Genomic DNA, 17,536 nt, shown 5'->3' on the forward strand with positions numbered 1-17,536 from the left:
TGATCCAGTGATTGAGGAGAGAAGGCAATACAGGGAATATTGAGTATTCTGGTGTTGTCTGTCTTCTCTCTTCCCTGACTCCTTCCCACTCACAAATCTTTTGCCTCCAAGGTTGCTCTTGCATCCTCACAGTCACAACCAATTCAGTTCTTTCTGTAAGGGCAGAGGAGGGTTTATCTGAGTTCAGAGTCCCAATTCTGACCTCAGAGCAAGTTTCCAAGCTTAGAGATGAGACTCTGAATAATCCTATCAGTGTCTAGACTCTGTCTAGTGGCCATAGGTGTGCTGAAAATCCTATTTAATTCAGTAGGACTTCTGAATAAACCCTTAAAATGCTTCCTTATCATCATGGTTAATATCAAAGGTAATTGAATTTTAGATAACAAAATGAGGGAGATATTGGAGAAAATGAAAATATATATTTATGAAAATAAATAATGGATTTATCTCTTCTATGATGCCATGAAGAATTATTCACCACCACCACCCCAACCTTTCCACATTTTATTGTGTTACAACCTGGAACTGAAATTAATGTAATTGACATTGCCACTTCATATACATAAGATACTAAGCACTTTAAAACTGCAAAATATTGTTATTGTGGCACAAAATTGAAGCAAGCAAAAACAAACTGGCACTTGTAGGTTGCAGAAGTCCCCCACTTTCCCCCCATTGCTGTGACATGCCTGAAAAGGTTCTGCTGTAGCCCACTGCTTCCAGAAGTCACATAATGTAAGAAGTTGAATGGAGTCCATCTGGGTGCAATTCCAGTGCCACATGATTTCAGATTAAATACACCTGCTTCTAGAAGGCTCAGTGTTGGTTGGGATGGATCCAAGATCCAGGTGTTTGAATAATTCTGTAATGCATTGTACATACACCTTAATCCAATACTTCACAGATTTCTTTCTAATAAAAGGTAGACTTTTCTAGTTTATATATATTTATAATGTTACTTCTGCTGCATGTCATAAGAAGTGTGAATGGAGAAATCCATTGTCCTGACTTTGGTTAGAGTTAGTAAAGTAATGTTGAGGGAGCTTCCCAAAGGGGGAAGTACAGTTTGATTTCTGTAAGCCTATTAGTTCTGTGCAAGGGTCTCATTAGCTCTCTATTTCTGAAGTAGTATAGAAACCAGATCTCACTTCTGTTGCCTCTGGCTTATGCATTCGCTTTAACAGATTTCTTTCTTTTAGATTTTCTCCTGATGGAAGATTGATTGTATCATCTAGTGATGACAAAACTGTCAAACTTTGGGATAAAGCAAGCAGAGAATGTGTACATTCTTTCTGTGAGCATGGTGGGCAAGTATCAGAGCAGTTCCTTGGGTCTTCAGGGGCTGGTCCTGTTTTTGAAAAGTGTATGAAGACTGTTCCTATTTTGATCTTTTGTTTTTAAGAGTCATGTATAGCATTATGTATGATTTATAATCCACTCTAAAGCCCAAATGTAACCTTGCCTTAGTGCCTCTAGATCTGCTGTCAGGCTCTTTGGTTCCACTGTGGCAACGTAAGGCTCGTCTTGAGTCCCTTTCAGCTTGGAGGCTGTGTGAATGATTGTGGGCCAGTCGCTGAGTTTCCAGCTAAGCTATCTCACAGCATTGTTGAGAAGATAAAGTGTAGGGAGTAAGAGCATGGTCCCCAAGTGGAAGGATGCGCTCAGTACAATAAGTACTAACTGCTCAGGTCTTCTCTGGTTGCCTTTTGCATGAAGGAAAGGAAGACATGCCCTTTAGGAAGATGCAATGTTATGACAGTGCGGAGAGGTCAGTGCCTCCCCGGGGTGAGCAGTATTCTTCAGGGCTGCTTATGCCTGCCCCCAAGGAGGTTAGTGGCTGTTTTTTCAATCCCTAAACTGAGGCAGAGAGCTTGCAGTCCTGCCACCTGTGGATTTCCTTACTTCTTGCATAGAAATAAGGCTATTGTCATGCTGGAGAAAGTCTTCCCATGTGAGATTGGCCTGTAGAAAACTTTAATATCCATTTTTCATTTTAAGAAAACTTAGTCTGAGATAGTAGTACAAACCAACAGAATGCATTTAAGAGCATCTTTGGATTTCTTACATTTCAAACTAGTATTTTGTATTGCTAGCAAAACTAGTATTTTCACTTGTTGATTGTATGGCTAGATTTTACATTCTCTGAAACAGAAGAGATTCAGTTTTGCTTTTTAATCTTTGCAGGTTTGTACCTCATGTAGACTTTCACCCAAGTGGTACATGTATTGCTGCAGCTGGCACAGACAACACAGTGAAAGTATGGGACGTTAGGATGAATAGGCTTCTGCAGCATTATCAAGGTAAGCAGCACCTTTTCAGAGTCTTACTCTGTTAACTGTAGAGCTGGATTCTCAAGCAGAATTGAAAACTTAATAGGGAATAATTTGCATCCTCCCACAACTGCACCTAGCTGTAAGAAAACTTTGGTTTAGAGTCACTTTTATATAAGAAAATAACATTAAAAATAAGTACAGCCACAAATAAAATGATTTTTAGGAAATCTTGTTTCATGATTACATCATGATGCACAGATGGCTTAGTTTCTGTTGCAGACATTTGTTTTTAATACTGCATCAGGGTTTCTTTGGGCACAATCCTATCACCTCTCAGTATTGTCTTAGGGAGCATAGAACAGGCTAGAGCTGGGATTCTGTCCCTGGAGGACCCTCTCTCTGCTTTTGGCTTAGTCCTCTCCATGTTGGCTGCAAAACCTTTTTGCAGACAACTCGGAGGGAAGGAGTGAGACATCATGGTCCACCAAAAAATCCTGGCTTTGGCCTGTCCTCATGAAGTAGGGGGAAAACAGTTAGGTGGCCAAAATTGGCTGTCTAAATGTTTTGAAGAGTGGGTGAGGGGAGCATGGTGGTGATCCTAGCTTCCGCATTCCATTGGATAACTATAACCCTCAAAGTTTAGAGAGTTAGAGGCAACCACATGGAATGGCATCCTCTGTCTGATACAGTAACAAACCATGCAAAACTCATGTAAAGGAATAGTGCAGCTGAAAGGAATTCATAAAAATAAATTATGTTTGGGGCATCACATTATTTTAAAAATTGCTTTAGGTTGCTCGGTCCAAAAGTATTTTGCAGATTATAAGCAGCCAGTGTGCTTGTTTTTTCCTGTTTCCATCAAAAGAGTTCAGAATTGTTCAACTGCTCTGCCCCAGTGGAGTGCTATTCAAAAGCCAAAAGTGCTATTCAAAATCAAGGCTTTTGCAGTTTAATTTTTGAAGTTTGTAATTTTTCACAGTTTAATATAATCAATGTTGGTCATAAACATTCAATCAGCATTTCTAAGTTTCCCTTTACGGCTCAAGGCTTCCTGAGCTTTCTCTAACGTCAGCACAAATACATGGTGTCATGATAGGGACAGTGAGCAAGGAAGAAAACAATCATGAAAGGCTGCAGGAGGAGGAAGAGGGAAATACAGGATAGCATAAATGCAACCTATTGAACAGAAGGGTTGCAGGGTAGTATTACTGCTAAACCTGATTCTATTATTTTACTGCTTATATTCTTGTCAAAAACTAAAGGGTATGCTGTGTGTGGCTTTTGATTATTTGTGTGTCACTTAACCAAAAACAAATAATTAGAGCTTGATTTATTAACTTTGTGTTTGTATTTGTTTTGCTTTTAAATTACGTTGATGACAGGCATTGGGAATCTCTGAGGCAGGTGCCTTTAATTGGTACATCCGTTATCATTTGTTGCTGTGTTTTATGTAGAACATCAAGTCTGAGCTGCTTGAAAAACTCAAATTGCTATCTTGTGACTGTAGTGAACAGAAAAACGGTCTTTTAACCATTCTGTTTTAGGATGGGTTTGTGCCTTGGAGATCTTGTGCCTTTTTATTTTGTGTTGTATCCTTTTATTCATATCTGTGTTCACAAAGTATGTTTCCTTTTGTGTTGTTGTTTTTTGTAGTACACAGTGCTTCTGTGAACTGCTTGTCTTTTCACTCCTCTGGAAACTACCTCATTACTGCCTCCAATGATTCAACTCTAAAAATACTGGATTTACTGGAAGGAAGACTGCTCTATACACTTCATGGCCACCAGGTAAAGAGAATTGCTTTAAAAAGCAAGCACTGGGCTGGCATAGACCTTTTAAACCTCTGTGTTTGCATTTCATAAGAAAATTGGTGTACTGTACAGCTTGTATATTGATTTATTTATATGGGTGCAGTTGCATGAAAGAAAGATGCCATTTTGAAACTTCATGACTTTTTTCCCTTTAAAAAAATGTGGAGAGTCTTTAAAACATCATGCATGAAATAAGCTTACAATCCTGTGACCCTTGGGACAATAACCAGCAGTGATAAGATGTGTTGGATATCATGCTGGGGATGGATAGAGAAGTCAGATATTGGAGGGGGGATCCTGCTGTGCAATTTCCCTCCTAGTTGCTGTGGAAAGACTCTCTCCCTCGCTTCCCTTGATGGCAGTGCTGCAATGTCAGTGGATCAAAAATTCCCTGAGCATATTTAGAGGATCAGTCAAGGCATTGGTCCACAGTATCCTGAGCCTTCCTATATTTCTAGACTGTCCTAGAACTGGGGCAAGATATGCTATTCCTGGAGCTGGTGGTGTACACCATTTTGTCCCCAATGCAACAAGCAGAAGAGAAATCATAAAAGAAAAGAGGAGAGAACTAAAAGGGACAAAAAGAAAAACAGTATGTCTCTTTCTTTCTGTTCTGCTGCTCTGTGCCCAGCAGGGGTTTGGAGAAGGTGGTTTCTTCACTTTTGGGTCTCCCGCAGCCCTTTAGAAGGATTGCACAAACAGTTTTTATTTTATTAGAGGATTGATAGAGTTTCCTTCAGTGGAAGTCTCCCAAGATGGTAAACACATTAATACAAGCAAAGAGAATAAATGAAACAAAGCAAAATCTACAATCTGAAGTAACAGGCATGAAATCAGAAGAGTAAAAAAACTCCAGTAACAGACAGAGATTGGATTTGGAGAAGCCACCATGTGTGCAGGGGTCAGTTACAAATCCAAGTCTTCTCAGGGGTTGCCATGTTGTATGAACCCAGCATCAGAGAGGGTAGTTTAACCTTCACCCATCTTATGCTTGCTGGGTGCTCACAATACACCACACTTGTGTGGATGCCTCATTGAAAATGGCAACAGCATGTGCTATATCCTTCTGTTATTTAACCTGCTATTGGGCTTTTGTGTCATTCAAACAGTCCCATTGGAACACAAGCATGCTGGGGTGCCTGGGTAAGTAAAAGGTAATGGCTTTCCAAAAAGGAAGGAAGGAGGATTAGCGCAAGTTTCTTGGGAAAGGATTTTATCAAGGGTACCATGATTGAGGCAGCCCTGTCCCTCGTCACCATGTGCCTCTGGGTCCCATGAGGGCCTACAGGTATTGCTGAGAAAGGAGGAGGTGGCAGGCTGCTTTGAAGTGTTGCCTGGTAAACCTGAAAGCAAAATGGATACAAGGAGAGGTGCTGCTGCCTGGCCTTGATAAGCTTGAGCAGAGTGGAGTGACGGGGTGGAGGAGTCAAAGCAGCATGGGGGAGGAGGACGGCAGAACAACTGGGGACTTGGGGCGGGGGAATATCATGGAAGGTAATAGGAAATAAGAGTGCACAGAAAGAAGATAGGTAGCAAATGGCAGGTACGCAGGCACCCCCTCACACCCATGGGGATAAAAGTCAGCTCTACTAGAATACAACTTTGATGAAAACAACTCATAAATAAAACCATTATTTTCCCTTTCCTTCTGTAAGCTAACAAGGAGGAATTAGGGTGGCCAGGAAACTGCTGAACTATATCATCATCCAATTCCTGTCGAAAACTAAATACGCTTTTTATTATGACTAACTGCAGTATCCTGATGCTCATATATGTATACTGTTTGTTATACCAACCGACAGAGATTTGCTAAGGTGATGTACCATTTGAAGGATTTTCAAAATTGTAGCTAAATATTTGTTGTTTGTGGCTATAGTTAAAACAGTGTTAAGGATGTAAGCATTTCTAAATCAAGTGTCAGTTCTGCAGCAATTATCAGTCACCTTGTTAATTTTTTAATAATTAACATTTTTGTGCTGAAAACACTGTCCAGTTAAGATTTGGTTCTTATTCTGACAGTTGAGTGGTGCTTTGGGATAATTACTCATGCGAAAAGCCTTGGATTCCTTAGATATGCTTTGACGTAACTATTGATGTACCAGGAATTCATTACCAACTGATTAGTTCTAGTTTACATGAGGAAGACTGCCAAGCTTACATTGCTGTCTTTAATTATAGTGGTGCTTATTCTTCATAGCAGAAGGATTGTTAAGGAAGAGAAGTTTAACTCTCAGCTGACATGGACAGCTGCAAAATTTGTATGCTGTGATTGCATCTTGAGTGTCTCCGTTTATAGACTGCGCTCTCCTTGAAATACAAACAAAACTTTGAGTGAATACATTCACTTGTACAGAAACAGGATGTTCCACAACAAAATCATTAAACTTGTGCAAACGTATATATACTATTGATACATTTATACTTCTCCAAATTTTATAGGCCGTTTGCAAAGTTCCCCCCCCCCCCGAAAAACACTTTTTCTATTTAATAAATGAGCCCCATAGTGTGAAGTAGTTACTGGGATAGAAGTCATTCTTAAACAGTTCACTGGGTACTTAGGCTTAGGGTGCATTGCTGCCGGTTAGATTAAACCTTTTGACCTGAGAGATTTCTGAGTATCCCTTTGCCATGCCAAGCTGGCAACAGGGTGGGTAGAGCAGTGGAGGCAGTTTTCACCTCTTTGTCCTTTTTTGCAATGCTTTCCCCTCTTGGTAGACCTCTAACTTCATCTAAAGGAGTCATATTGCTGGGACTTGAGTGGCCGTAGGATTCTGCAGATCCAAACTTATTTTCCTCCCACACACTGAAATGCTCTGTTCTTTTCCTTCCCATGAAGAGTAGCCTTGGAAAGTACACTTCCTCTACACAGTTCTTTCTGCAGCAGTAGCAAGTGGGTGAGAGAACAGACTAAACTTCAAGATTTCTTTCCCAAGGTCATAGGACTGTGTACATGCACAGGAGGGGGACTCTGAAATAACCCGTGGGCCCTGGGATGTTCTCTCAGGGGGTTGCAAGATCACTCTCCCCATGACACAGACATCATTATCGTCACAACTACTGTTGAACAGAGTAACGCAGGAATGTAAAATATATTGACTGCAAATGAGATCTTGTTCCAAGTGATGAACTAGGATGAATAATGCCCACAGTTGGAATGAATGAGTACAGTTTTATTATTTTTAAATATTTTCATTACTGCCTTTTTAGGCAAACCCTTTTCAAGTGGTGTATTAAATAAAGCCATAAAACAATAACATTTGGACTATCTTAAGGGAGGTGGACAGAGGACAGAGCAGATTGATGCAAAACAATCCTTCTGATGTGGTGTTTGTATTAAAAAATTTTTTACATTTTTTTTAAGAACATCTAAACCACCTTTCATAAAAATCCCAAGGTGGTATGCAAAAACATACATCAGAATAATAAAACAACACATTAAAATACTACAATTTAGTGCAATCCAGGGCAAGTTTTACCTTTTAGTGGAATAAAGCATCAGCCATGGTCTGGGTACATCCATAACTTTTGCTGAAAGATAAACAACATTAGCACCTACCTGAATTCAAGGAGAATCAAGAGAATCATAGAATGGTAGAGTTACAAGGGGCCATGAAGGCCATTGGCTCCAACCCCCTGCTGTTGCAGGACCCCAGCTTACACCATCCCACTCAGATGGCTGTCCCATTTCTTTCTGAATGTCTCTAATGTGGGACTATTGCCCTAGGAGAGTGCTGCCTCAGAGAAGGATTGTTTCCTGGTTGCTGCCCAATGTAACTTTTCACACTTAGGCAGTACCTGCTCAGCCAGTCACAGTGATCTGACAGGACCGTAAGGGACAGGACACACTTCCTAGTACCTTGCTGTGAACTGCCCACAGAGCTTTAGCAATGGACGCTTTAGAAATGTTAATGATGATAATGATAATGATAGACTGTGTGTAAAATAGGAAAAATTAAAGTTATGTTTTACAGATCACCTGTCTTGAAAACTGAGAAATTAACATTTTATTTGGAGTCCCCCCACCCCCTAAAAGAGGAGCAGTGAGCAGAAGCTTATTAGAAGAATGAAGTCCAGCAATGGCATGGAAGGCCAGTGTACTTAAAGGGCACTTAAAGTCTGGAACCAGGAGATTACAAACCAAGGCAGGAATGGTTCAAAGTAATAAAGTCTTGAGACAGAGGTTGTCAAAATAACACACAATCTTAAAACTCTCAGGCAGTACCTTGGAATTAAGAGGAAGTCAACAAAAAGGATAATATTTTTGGAGAATCACAAGGCTGTCTGTACTGGAACTGGGTAGCACAGCCTTGCATCTAAACACTAGTCTGATAGGTTAACTGTCTTAGGGCAGGGTATAAAATTTTAAAGTTGTTCAGTGTTTTAATTGTAAGTTTTCTTGGGGACCCAAGTTGAGCTGAAAGGTAACTCATAAAGGTAATGCAAAGAACAACAATGAAAAAATCAGTGATAAATATAATAAAAATATCAAATACTAAAATATTTTAATGGAAAAAAATAGCTCCCCCACCAGACTTCAGGCTTTTAGTCTGTTCAGCAAATATTTTAGTCTTACTGTATCAGTTGTTCTTTTGTCTTTACAGGGACCAGCTACCTGTGTTTCTTTTTCAAGAGCAGGAGACTTATTTGCTTCTGGAGGCTTTGATGAGCAGGTAGCTACTTTACATGCTCTCAGATGATAAGTGTATTGCCTATATGCCGAGTGTGGAGGTGGGATGGTATTTGACAGGTAATGTTGCCCAGCTCTTGTCATTTCTTCTTTTATTGTGGACGGTGTTGCATTGTCTCCCCATGGAGATAATCCTGATGGAACTGAATCCAGGAAAATAGTGACAATGAGATGAAAGAGTGGCAACTCGAAAATGGCCGTGTTGCTGTTTTTCTGTTTACTTTGTTCCCTCTGTTTTCAAAACTGTCTCTGCCCTCCAAAAGATTGGAATTTCTTTTTCAAGCTGTTTAATGAGATTTTGAAAAAAATATGGACTGCCTTTCTATGAAAATGCTCAAGGCATAGAGTTTATATTGTCACGAGAACCAAAGCAGCAGTTTGAGAGAGCTGAAACACGATAGCTTGATGTCAAAACCAAAAATGTGCTCCAATGGGCTTGTTCTTCAAGTTGTACCACTACTGCATGAGAAGTCCTGCCCTGCTGCTTAATGATCTGCTATCACAGCTGAGTGGAACCTGGAACTCTCCAGTTGATTTAACAGTCCAGAAAGGTACACGGGTAGGCAGCCCTCACAGACCCCCAAAATAGACCAGGGCTTATGTCAGAGCTATGTGGGGGTCGTTTAACCCTCTCATGACAAAAGAACCTCTGAGCGGGGCTTGCATATTCAACATGGTGGCTGCATGTGTGGCAGCCTCACTGGCTTAAATAACTCAGTGTGAGCTCCCATGCTGCAGAAAGAACTCCATTTGTATGTTTTATAGGTTTCAATTATAGCTGCCTGAAAGATGTATGTGTGGTTATGTTTTGTCGCCTTCTGTTTTCCTAGCATTTATAGGTAATTGGTGTGTTCGTACATAATGACAAGCCATGCTGCCAACTGTGCAGGTACGGCTTGTTGTTACATGTGAATTCAGCAAGCGAGGTGAAGAGTGTTTTGTTTGGTTTCCATGAAACCCCATGGAGAATCAGCAGTCTGCTTTACTGTATCTGTGCTTCTACCACTACTTGCTGTTAATGTGTGCCTCTAGTTGCCATGTTTTTACACAGTTCCTATGTCTCCACAAGCCTCTATTTTCCATTGGTCTGATCCAGTTAGCAAATGCTGATATGCTAGTAGCACTGTTCTAACTGGCTATCTTTTCACTCCCTTGCTTCACTGCTGGCAGGTGTGCCTCTGATGCCCTTCTGCCATGATGCCCCGCTGCTCTACCACTGTGATGTGCACCCCCCCAGCAAATTTCTGTCTCTGTGGCAGAGTGGCAGGGCATTGTGACAGTGGAGCAGCAGGGAAGCTGGGCATCAGAGAGGCACATGTCAGCTGGGAAGAAAGGGGAACACCTCCAGCAGCAGCAACTGTGAGAACAGCCATGCCTGTCACTCCTGGCTGGCTGCTGCTCTGGATTGGATCAGCATCTCAGATGTGGTAAGTCCTGTGCTTGTCTTGCACTGGGAGCAAGTGAACTTGTGTGGCAAGGAATGTGTAAGCAGTGCATGGACATTGCCATCAGGGTGAATAGTCTGTGTCCCCCACTCTGTCTCCAGCTGTCCTTGCAGACCTCACACCTTGCAGAGATACTTTCCCAGGCAGATGCCCAGAAAAGCATCCTTGGGAAAAGTGTGGCCAGCAAAGCATGCTTCCTCCATCACTGGCACCAGTGCCTGCACTGCCCTGTGTGCTGGGCTGCTGGGGAGAGGCAGTCCTGGAAAAACCTTTCATCAACTTTGATTTACCAACTCGGCTCCTATCTGGACAGGCAGAATCTGGCAACAGTAATCTCTGCCCTGGTAACCTCGGCTTGACTGCTGTAATGCACTGGACGTGAGGCTGCCCTTGAAAATGCTCCGGAAGTTGTAATTGGTACAAAATAGAGCAGTGCATCTACTTGCAGGGACTGACAGACAAGATCAACTATCACTAGTCCTGTGCAATCTCCACTGGCTGCCAATTGCAGTTCAAGGTGGTTGTATTAATATATAAAGCCTTAAACTTAGGACCTGATTATTTGGAGGAATGTCTCCACCCATATGTACCTACCCATGCCTTAATATCAGGCCTTTTTCTGGGAGCTGCCTTTAAAAGATGTGACGAGGGCGACTGCTCAAAGAAGGGCCTTTTTGGCAGTGGCACCTTCTTTATGGAATTTATTTCCTAGAGAAGTATGCCTGGTGCCAATGCTGTTCATATTCTTGTGCCAGGCAAAACTTTTCTATTCACTCAGCATTTTAATGTTAAAATGACATTAATATCTATATTAAGGTCTTTGTTTTACTTTTCTGCTTTGGTTCTTGTTTTTATTTGCTGTTATTGGGATCTTGTAGTTTAATTCGTCTAAGTTTTTTTTTTTGTTTAGCTTTACTTATTGCTTAATTGGAATGTTTAATTGATTCTCACTTTGTTTTAATATATTGTGCTATGTTTGGATTTTATTGGACATAAACCTTTTGGCGAGCCAAAATGACTGAGTGAAAGGTATACAAAAATTATGAATAAATAAATAAATGTGCAAATCCAGCACAAGAGAGGGAGAGCATTGGGTACATGAGTAATGATGGAGGGGGGAGAAGTGCAGGTGGCTATTCCTGCATAGCATGGAGTGTGGCAGCAGTTGGCGGCGGGGCGGGGGACTGCTTTGTTGCTCCCGCAGAGCAACAATCCTGCTCTATGAATAGATAGTGGCTTTGCGGAGCAGCAGGAAAAAAGAGTTGTGGGTGGCTGAGAACATGCCCAGGAGAGTCTGTGGGCCAATGGGGGAGAGGCAGGCAGGAACAAGTGCATCCTGGGATTGATTTCTAGCCATGGGGGCTGATGGGATATATGCTGTCATTTGGAGGGCAGATGGAAGCATGTGGAAACTACTTGTGAGGACAGAAGGTGAGATACTATGCAATAACTACATGCCATTGTTTAGCATTACATGTGAGCACACCCAATAAGGGTTTCATTTGTCTTTCCTGTGTGTAAGTGTGAGAGAGTATGAATAAACATGGGGCTGGGTGAAGGTGAGTCTGTGACTGAAGGTCAATTAGATATAATCCCAAGTTTATCTACATGGCTGTAGTAATTTTGAAAGCAGATTATTTTAGAAAATGTTGCTAGTTAATTTATCTTACATTTTCCATTGTGGCTGCCATGCTTAACTTTGAGAGACCTTGATGTGTTCCAAGCTATTCCCTGAGCCCATTCTTCAGAAGCTGAAATTTTATAACTCTTATTGAGGCTGTTAAGTGTAACTTTTGTATTTGAGTGGGGTTTTTCTTTGAGAGGCATGGGTAATACCTCATTGTATTCCAGCAAATATATTTTCTGGCATTTTTTTCTTTAATTCTGGATAAAAGTTCTATTAATCCCATGAACCCTAATATTTTTCCAGACATCTGTCAAAATAGTTGGCAAAGTACAAACTGTTTCAAATTGGCTTTATTTTGCAGGTGATGGTATGGAAAACAAACTTTGATGCTGCTGATTATAGTGATGTACTAAAAACACGCAAATGTAGTATGAATGTGAATGGTGCTGATTATGGAGATACAGTGAAAACACAGAAATCGAGTGTGAATAGTGTTTTTAACAATATGGTAAGTTGATACCTTTTCTAGAAATTTAGGTGCTCTGACTACTATGAAATGTTTGCAGTTTGAGTTTTCTTCAGTAAGAAACTGAGACTTCTGTTTCACCACGTTTGCATCCTTCTTGAACTACCTGATGTGTGTCAATGGTAAAGAAAATCAGACCCAGTGAAATTATGACAATCTGTATTCCACTGATACTGGTTTTTAGAAATGATTATTTGTAGGTATTCCTAGATTTTTAGACTTGTTTTGAACTTTACTTAATATATTTGTATGTCACTTTTAAGGGCAAAACCCTCTTGAGTTGACTAAACACCTCCAATGCTTAATACATTAGTAGGTATAGTTTTGAGGCTAAAGCCTAAGGGCATTATTTTCCCCTTACAGAAAGACTACATAGGTTCTGTAGTCTTTCTTCTTACTTTTCTAAGCCATTTTGTACTATGAAGTTATTGTCTTATTACAGTGTCCCGAATATTTGTAAGGAACAACAATATGTTGTAAGACCTGTGCTCAATCTTCTGAGTGTGTTTACAGTGTATCTTGCCTAACAATTATCCCTCAAAGGAAATCGCATGCTTCATTATAATGCATAGTTGTTCAATGTTATTCTGCTTTTGGAGAAAAAATATATGGAGTATTTGTAAAAATTGGCAGAACAGACCAACAGTTTTAGAATTTGGAGTTTTACAATGCTGAACACTCTCTTAAATACAAATGGCTCATTAGATAAGAATGGAGACAAGAAAGGAAGTTGGAAACAAAGAAAAAGTGGTAGGCATCCTTACTGATCATTTTTGTCTTGTCCCATGTAGGTCTAGGATATAACTTGTGGGAATGAAGAAGAAAAGCATAATGCTGCTCTCTCAAAGAAGTCATTTTACAGAAATGACTGAAGGCTGGTTTGCAGGATCACTGTAGCCCGCTGTGGCTTTCAGTCTGTGCCAGTGGCCATTTTGTGAACATTGAGTCTGTAGCAGTCAGTCACCGTGGTTTATTGTGTTGTATAGACCAGGCAAAGACAGCTTATGTGAAGTTTCTATGACCCTTGCATAACTGTAAAGCATCCCACAGGTTATGTAATAGTCATTGTATTCCCACATATGCCATTTGTTTTGGGTTCACATGACATGATAAGCCACAGTGACTGGTCACTGCAGTTTAAATATTCAAATGAGTGTCTGAGGCTAGCTACTTAGAGTAAATAAGTCATCACTGGCTATGTTGATCGTGTGTATTAAATTGTTGTAGTTGGTCTATCCTGTAAGATCCTCCCCCTCTCAGCATTCTGCCTAGACAAGAGGTTTTTAAAACTAATTTTCTATGGGTAGAATTTTGACCACTTCATCATGCAACCTATTCAGATAGGAAAGGAAAATACTTTTCTGCTGTATTGCTGCTCCTTCTGGTACAGCTCTGAAGGGATGTTCCAAATGAAACTTTTATCATGCTATTACCCTGTCTCATTCAAGCAATTTAACAGGGGTGTAGATGTTGCAATTTTCCATTTGTAGGCTTCCCATGTTTTCCCACCACTTCTTCCATCTTTTTTCTTACCAAAGAAAATGGGTTAAGAAGGAAACCCCTTTTGGAAGCACCCTAAGCTTGAAGTACAAAGACTCACAAAACATAGCAATAAAAAAACCATAACATCTCTTCGTGGAAGTCCTTGCTGACTATTAATTTGGATCGATGAAATATTGCTAGCATGTGTACTACTAGACATCCAAAATTCTTTCTGTTGCTGCATTTCAGTTGCAACTTTGTCAGGGAAATGTTCATAGTAGGCTTTCAGTGTTTAAAGCCAGGTAACATATGCTATTTAAGTGATGCTAATGATCCTACACAAATATCATCTCTAAGGGAAAACTTATATGCTGTTGTTTCTGAAATGCGCAAGTAAGCTCTCTTCCTTACTTAAGCACTTTTAGCAAAACTCACTTGCTAATCTTCATACATGGATTTTCCTGTACAGAGTTTGATATGACCTTGACATAAAGTTAGGCAGAAGGGTTTGTTATTTTGCCCTGCACATACTAACAATTCTAGCAGATGGAACTGGGCTGTAAGCAGTAAAATAATAAAGTGTACTTGAGCTATGCAACAGAACTGCAGCACTGGAACTCGGGAGATCTGAGGAGGAGATTGAGAGGAGGAGGAGAATTATGTAAGTTGTGTTGAGTTCCTTGGAAGGGAAAAGGGATATAAATATAATAATAAAAATGGAGCTGCTGAATTGATTAAGAAACAGGCTCTTATCCATTACACTTACACCAAATAGGTACAATGATAAATTAAGATGATATCCAGCATTTTGTACAGTAGAAAGTACTGTAGAAGTGTTGGTGATAAATTTCCCCGCGGAAGATAGGGTTGAGCCTGACTTGGATGAACGCAGGGCCAGCCCAGTGCAGGCTGCCCTCTCTATGAATGGGTGCCTGTGAAGAATATTATATTTTCGCTTTTTGAAAAGCAAAATCTGTGTGAACATTGCTGGAAAGACTTCTGAGCTCCAGTGGGCACAAATTTTAAGCTCCTCTGCTTGTAAGACTTGGTTGCAATAGCTGTGGATCGTTCATCTGGACAGAGTTCTGTGTCTTTCTTTCTGTACAGAGGATTATCAAATAGATTACATTAAAAGGTTTGTCACATTTTATTAGAAAAATAAAATTGTTCCTCTCGAATAAAAAAATGCAGCAAGAATGCATATTTCAAATGAGTCAGAAACTGATGGAACATGCAAGTTTCTTGCTATGAGTCCTCTGGTTGCTATGCAAGACAGTCGACTTTCTTCACTAGCCTCTTGGACTGTTTCTGTCGCTGACTATAACATTTTGTTCCTTTCACCAGTTATTCTTTATGTAAGCAAATTCTTCCCCAACTACTCATATGCCAGATGTGTTTTTTCTTCTGACCTCGTGGTTCTCAAGTTAGGAATGCATTCTAATTTTGGCATTGGTTCATTTTTTCTCCCGTTCCAGCATCTTTCTGTTGTATTTGCGTGGGAGTATTATAAATTATTTCCCTGGGGCTTGTGCTCCCATTATGAGTAAATTAAATAACGGTATGCAGCATGCAGTGTCCTTTGATGCTTTTGTTTGAGGCGATATACTACAGCTTAAAAAGCAAGTCCATCTTTAGATACTACAGAATCCCATGCATATCTACTCAGATGTAGATTGCATTGAATTCAGTGAGAGTTATTTCCAGGAAATAATTGGGCCTGTATCTCATTTTTATCAGAACTTGAGACTTGTGGAAGAATCCTGTGATTTGATCAGCTGGGAGATTGGATGGAAGTTCTGATGTCTTTCATTTCTTCCTGTTTCTTGTTTCTTCTATATCTTTTCATGTCTCCTAGCTCTGTGGCATTTGCAAAAACAGAAACATGTTTAAACCTATATCATAAAAACAACTAATAAGCAAAAGCAGTAATCATGAGCAATCTGTGGATCTTTATACTTTTGAACATATGATTTCCATTTCTTTGGTTTAATCACTTTTTAGTAGTGTGTGTATGTTGCTGAATGCAAAACAAATGAGCTAATGCAAATTGGGGGCATTGGGGAAGAAGAATTAATTATCTATGGCAAAACATTGGTGCTTTGTTTCCCATATAATCTTTTCAGAATTGGCTTGCTCAGTTTGTTACCCATGTGTGTCTTACTAAAGTATCAGGAAAAGGAAGTCAAGGCAGTTTAATTGAACTATTTAAGTATATCTCAGTGCTGCGCTTCTCACATTAAATGTGGAAATTTCTTTCTGTTTTGCATCTTTTTTAATAGTGAAAACTGTGGGGTTTGGAGAAATATGACTGGAAGCGTCTCGACCTCCTAGCTTGTTCAATCAGTTAAGACAAGCTAAACTTAACAAAGCCATTCATAACTTGACAGCCAACTCATAGTGAGGATAGGGTGTGTGTGGCTGCCATTTTGAATCTGCAGTGCTGGCTTGGGGCTTGCCATATTGCACAAACATGACAAATATGGATTATGCAGGGATAAACAACACTTGCACAATCTATGGTCTGTTTTAAAGTTCTCCAAAGGTTGACTGCTCCTAGTATATGCTTGCTTGCCAGGTTTGCACAGCATTGCAACCTCCAAGTGGGTCCTGGACTGCATATAATAACTGACAGTCGGGTGACATTCACTGATCCTTTCCTTCTTTTGGATTTAGTTCTACACTGAAGAGCTGGGGCATCCTCTGGCACAATGTGGGTAGTGGAGCATAGAGCTGCAGGTTGAAGAGGGAAATGCCCACCCGCCCGCCCCCTTCCTTCCTTCCTTCCTTCCTTCCTTCCTTCCTTCCTTCCTTCCTTCCTTCCTTCAGTGGAAACCACATGGAAGGTTAATGCTAGATCCGGCTTACTCTTGAAGAGTACCAGCTGGAATACATTCATTTCTTGGATTGGGCAATTCACAACAACATGTTGCAATACCAAGAATCGCTTTAAGCCCTACTTGGAATTTCTGTTCTGTGTACTCTTTTATTTTCGTGGTTAATCCAAGGAAAACATAAGTTTTCCTTCCCCAAGCTCAAATGAATTCATTTATATAAAGTGCATTTTATCCTAGCCCCTCCAAAATTTGAACAATTTGTAAAATAACGTTATAATAACATATAAGACATAATAAAAATAAGACTTCACATTTGTAGAGCTCTGTGCAGTTTTCCCATCATCAAAACCGGATTGTGTATTGTTGTTCATTGCCTAAAGAAGCTTTTGCTTTGATTGGCATTCAGATTTCTTTATAGCCATTAAAGGTATATAGATTGCTTGTCTAGTTGTGTTATTTACTGGTTACCTTGATGTGATTGATCTGTCTTTTACTGCATGCCATCTATTCAATGAAGCCATTCTCTACAAAACCTCATGCCTCAATAAATTGCCTCTAAGGTCCTGGTCAACTTCTGCTTTGTACTACCAAGGCATAATTCCACTGGATGTCAGTCTTACTCTCTGTGTGCAGCTAGAGCTAAGATGCCTTTTACTGAATGCTAAAATAGCTAGTCTAAAAGGGGGTTAAATGAAATTGTAATTTTAATTGTTCTCTCCCTCCCCACCAATTCATAACCATGTTATGCATTTGGCAAGTCATATTGTTTCGTACAGTACCTGTAACTTTACTGTGGCTGTAGCATTTGTGGGAAGATAGGCCTATAATTTGTTCTCTGTTAAGGTGATCAG

General features: G+C 40.2%; 1 protein-coding gene across 5 annotated transcripts in view; it reads left to right on the plus strand.

Moving 5' to 3' along the window:
- The window catches only part of POC1A (POC1 centriolar protein A), a 50,043-nt gene that overhangs the window by 5,504 nt on the left and 27,003 nt on the right, over positions 1 to 17,536 (plus strand). For all 5 annotated transcript variants that reach the window (XR_006416699.1, XR_006416698.1, XR_006416700.1 and 2 more), the window contains exons 5-9: positions 1,200 to 1,307; positions 2,185 to 2,300; positions 3,927 to 4,060; positions 8,686 to 8,754; positions 12,205 to 12,351. Coding sequence is in view for 2 of the 5 variants with exons in the window: in XM_044451309.1 (XP_044307244.1) it covers positions 1,200 to 1,307; positions 2,185 to 2,300; positions 3,927 to 4,060; positions 8,686 to 8,754; positions 12,205 to 12,351 (574 nt within the window). In the remaining 3 variants the exon portion in view is untranslated. The remainder of the gene's footprint in view (positions 1 to 1,199; positions 1,308 to 2,184; positions 2,301 to 3,926; positions 4,061 to 8,685; positions 8,755 to 12,204; positions 12,352 to 17,536) is intronic.

This window comes from Varanus komodoensis, unplaced genomic scaffold (genome assembly GCF_004798865.1).
Source record: "Varanus komodoensis strain SLA01 unplaced genomic scaffold, ASM479886v1 scaffold6_2, whole genome shotgun sequence".
Taxonomy (NCBI): Eukaryota; Metazoa; Chordata; class Lepidosauria; order Squamata; family Varanidae; genus Varanus; species Varanus komodoensis.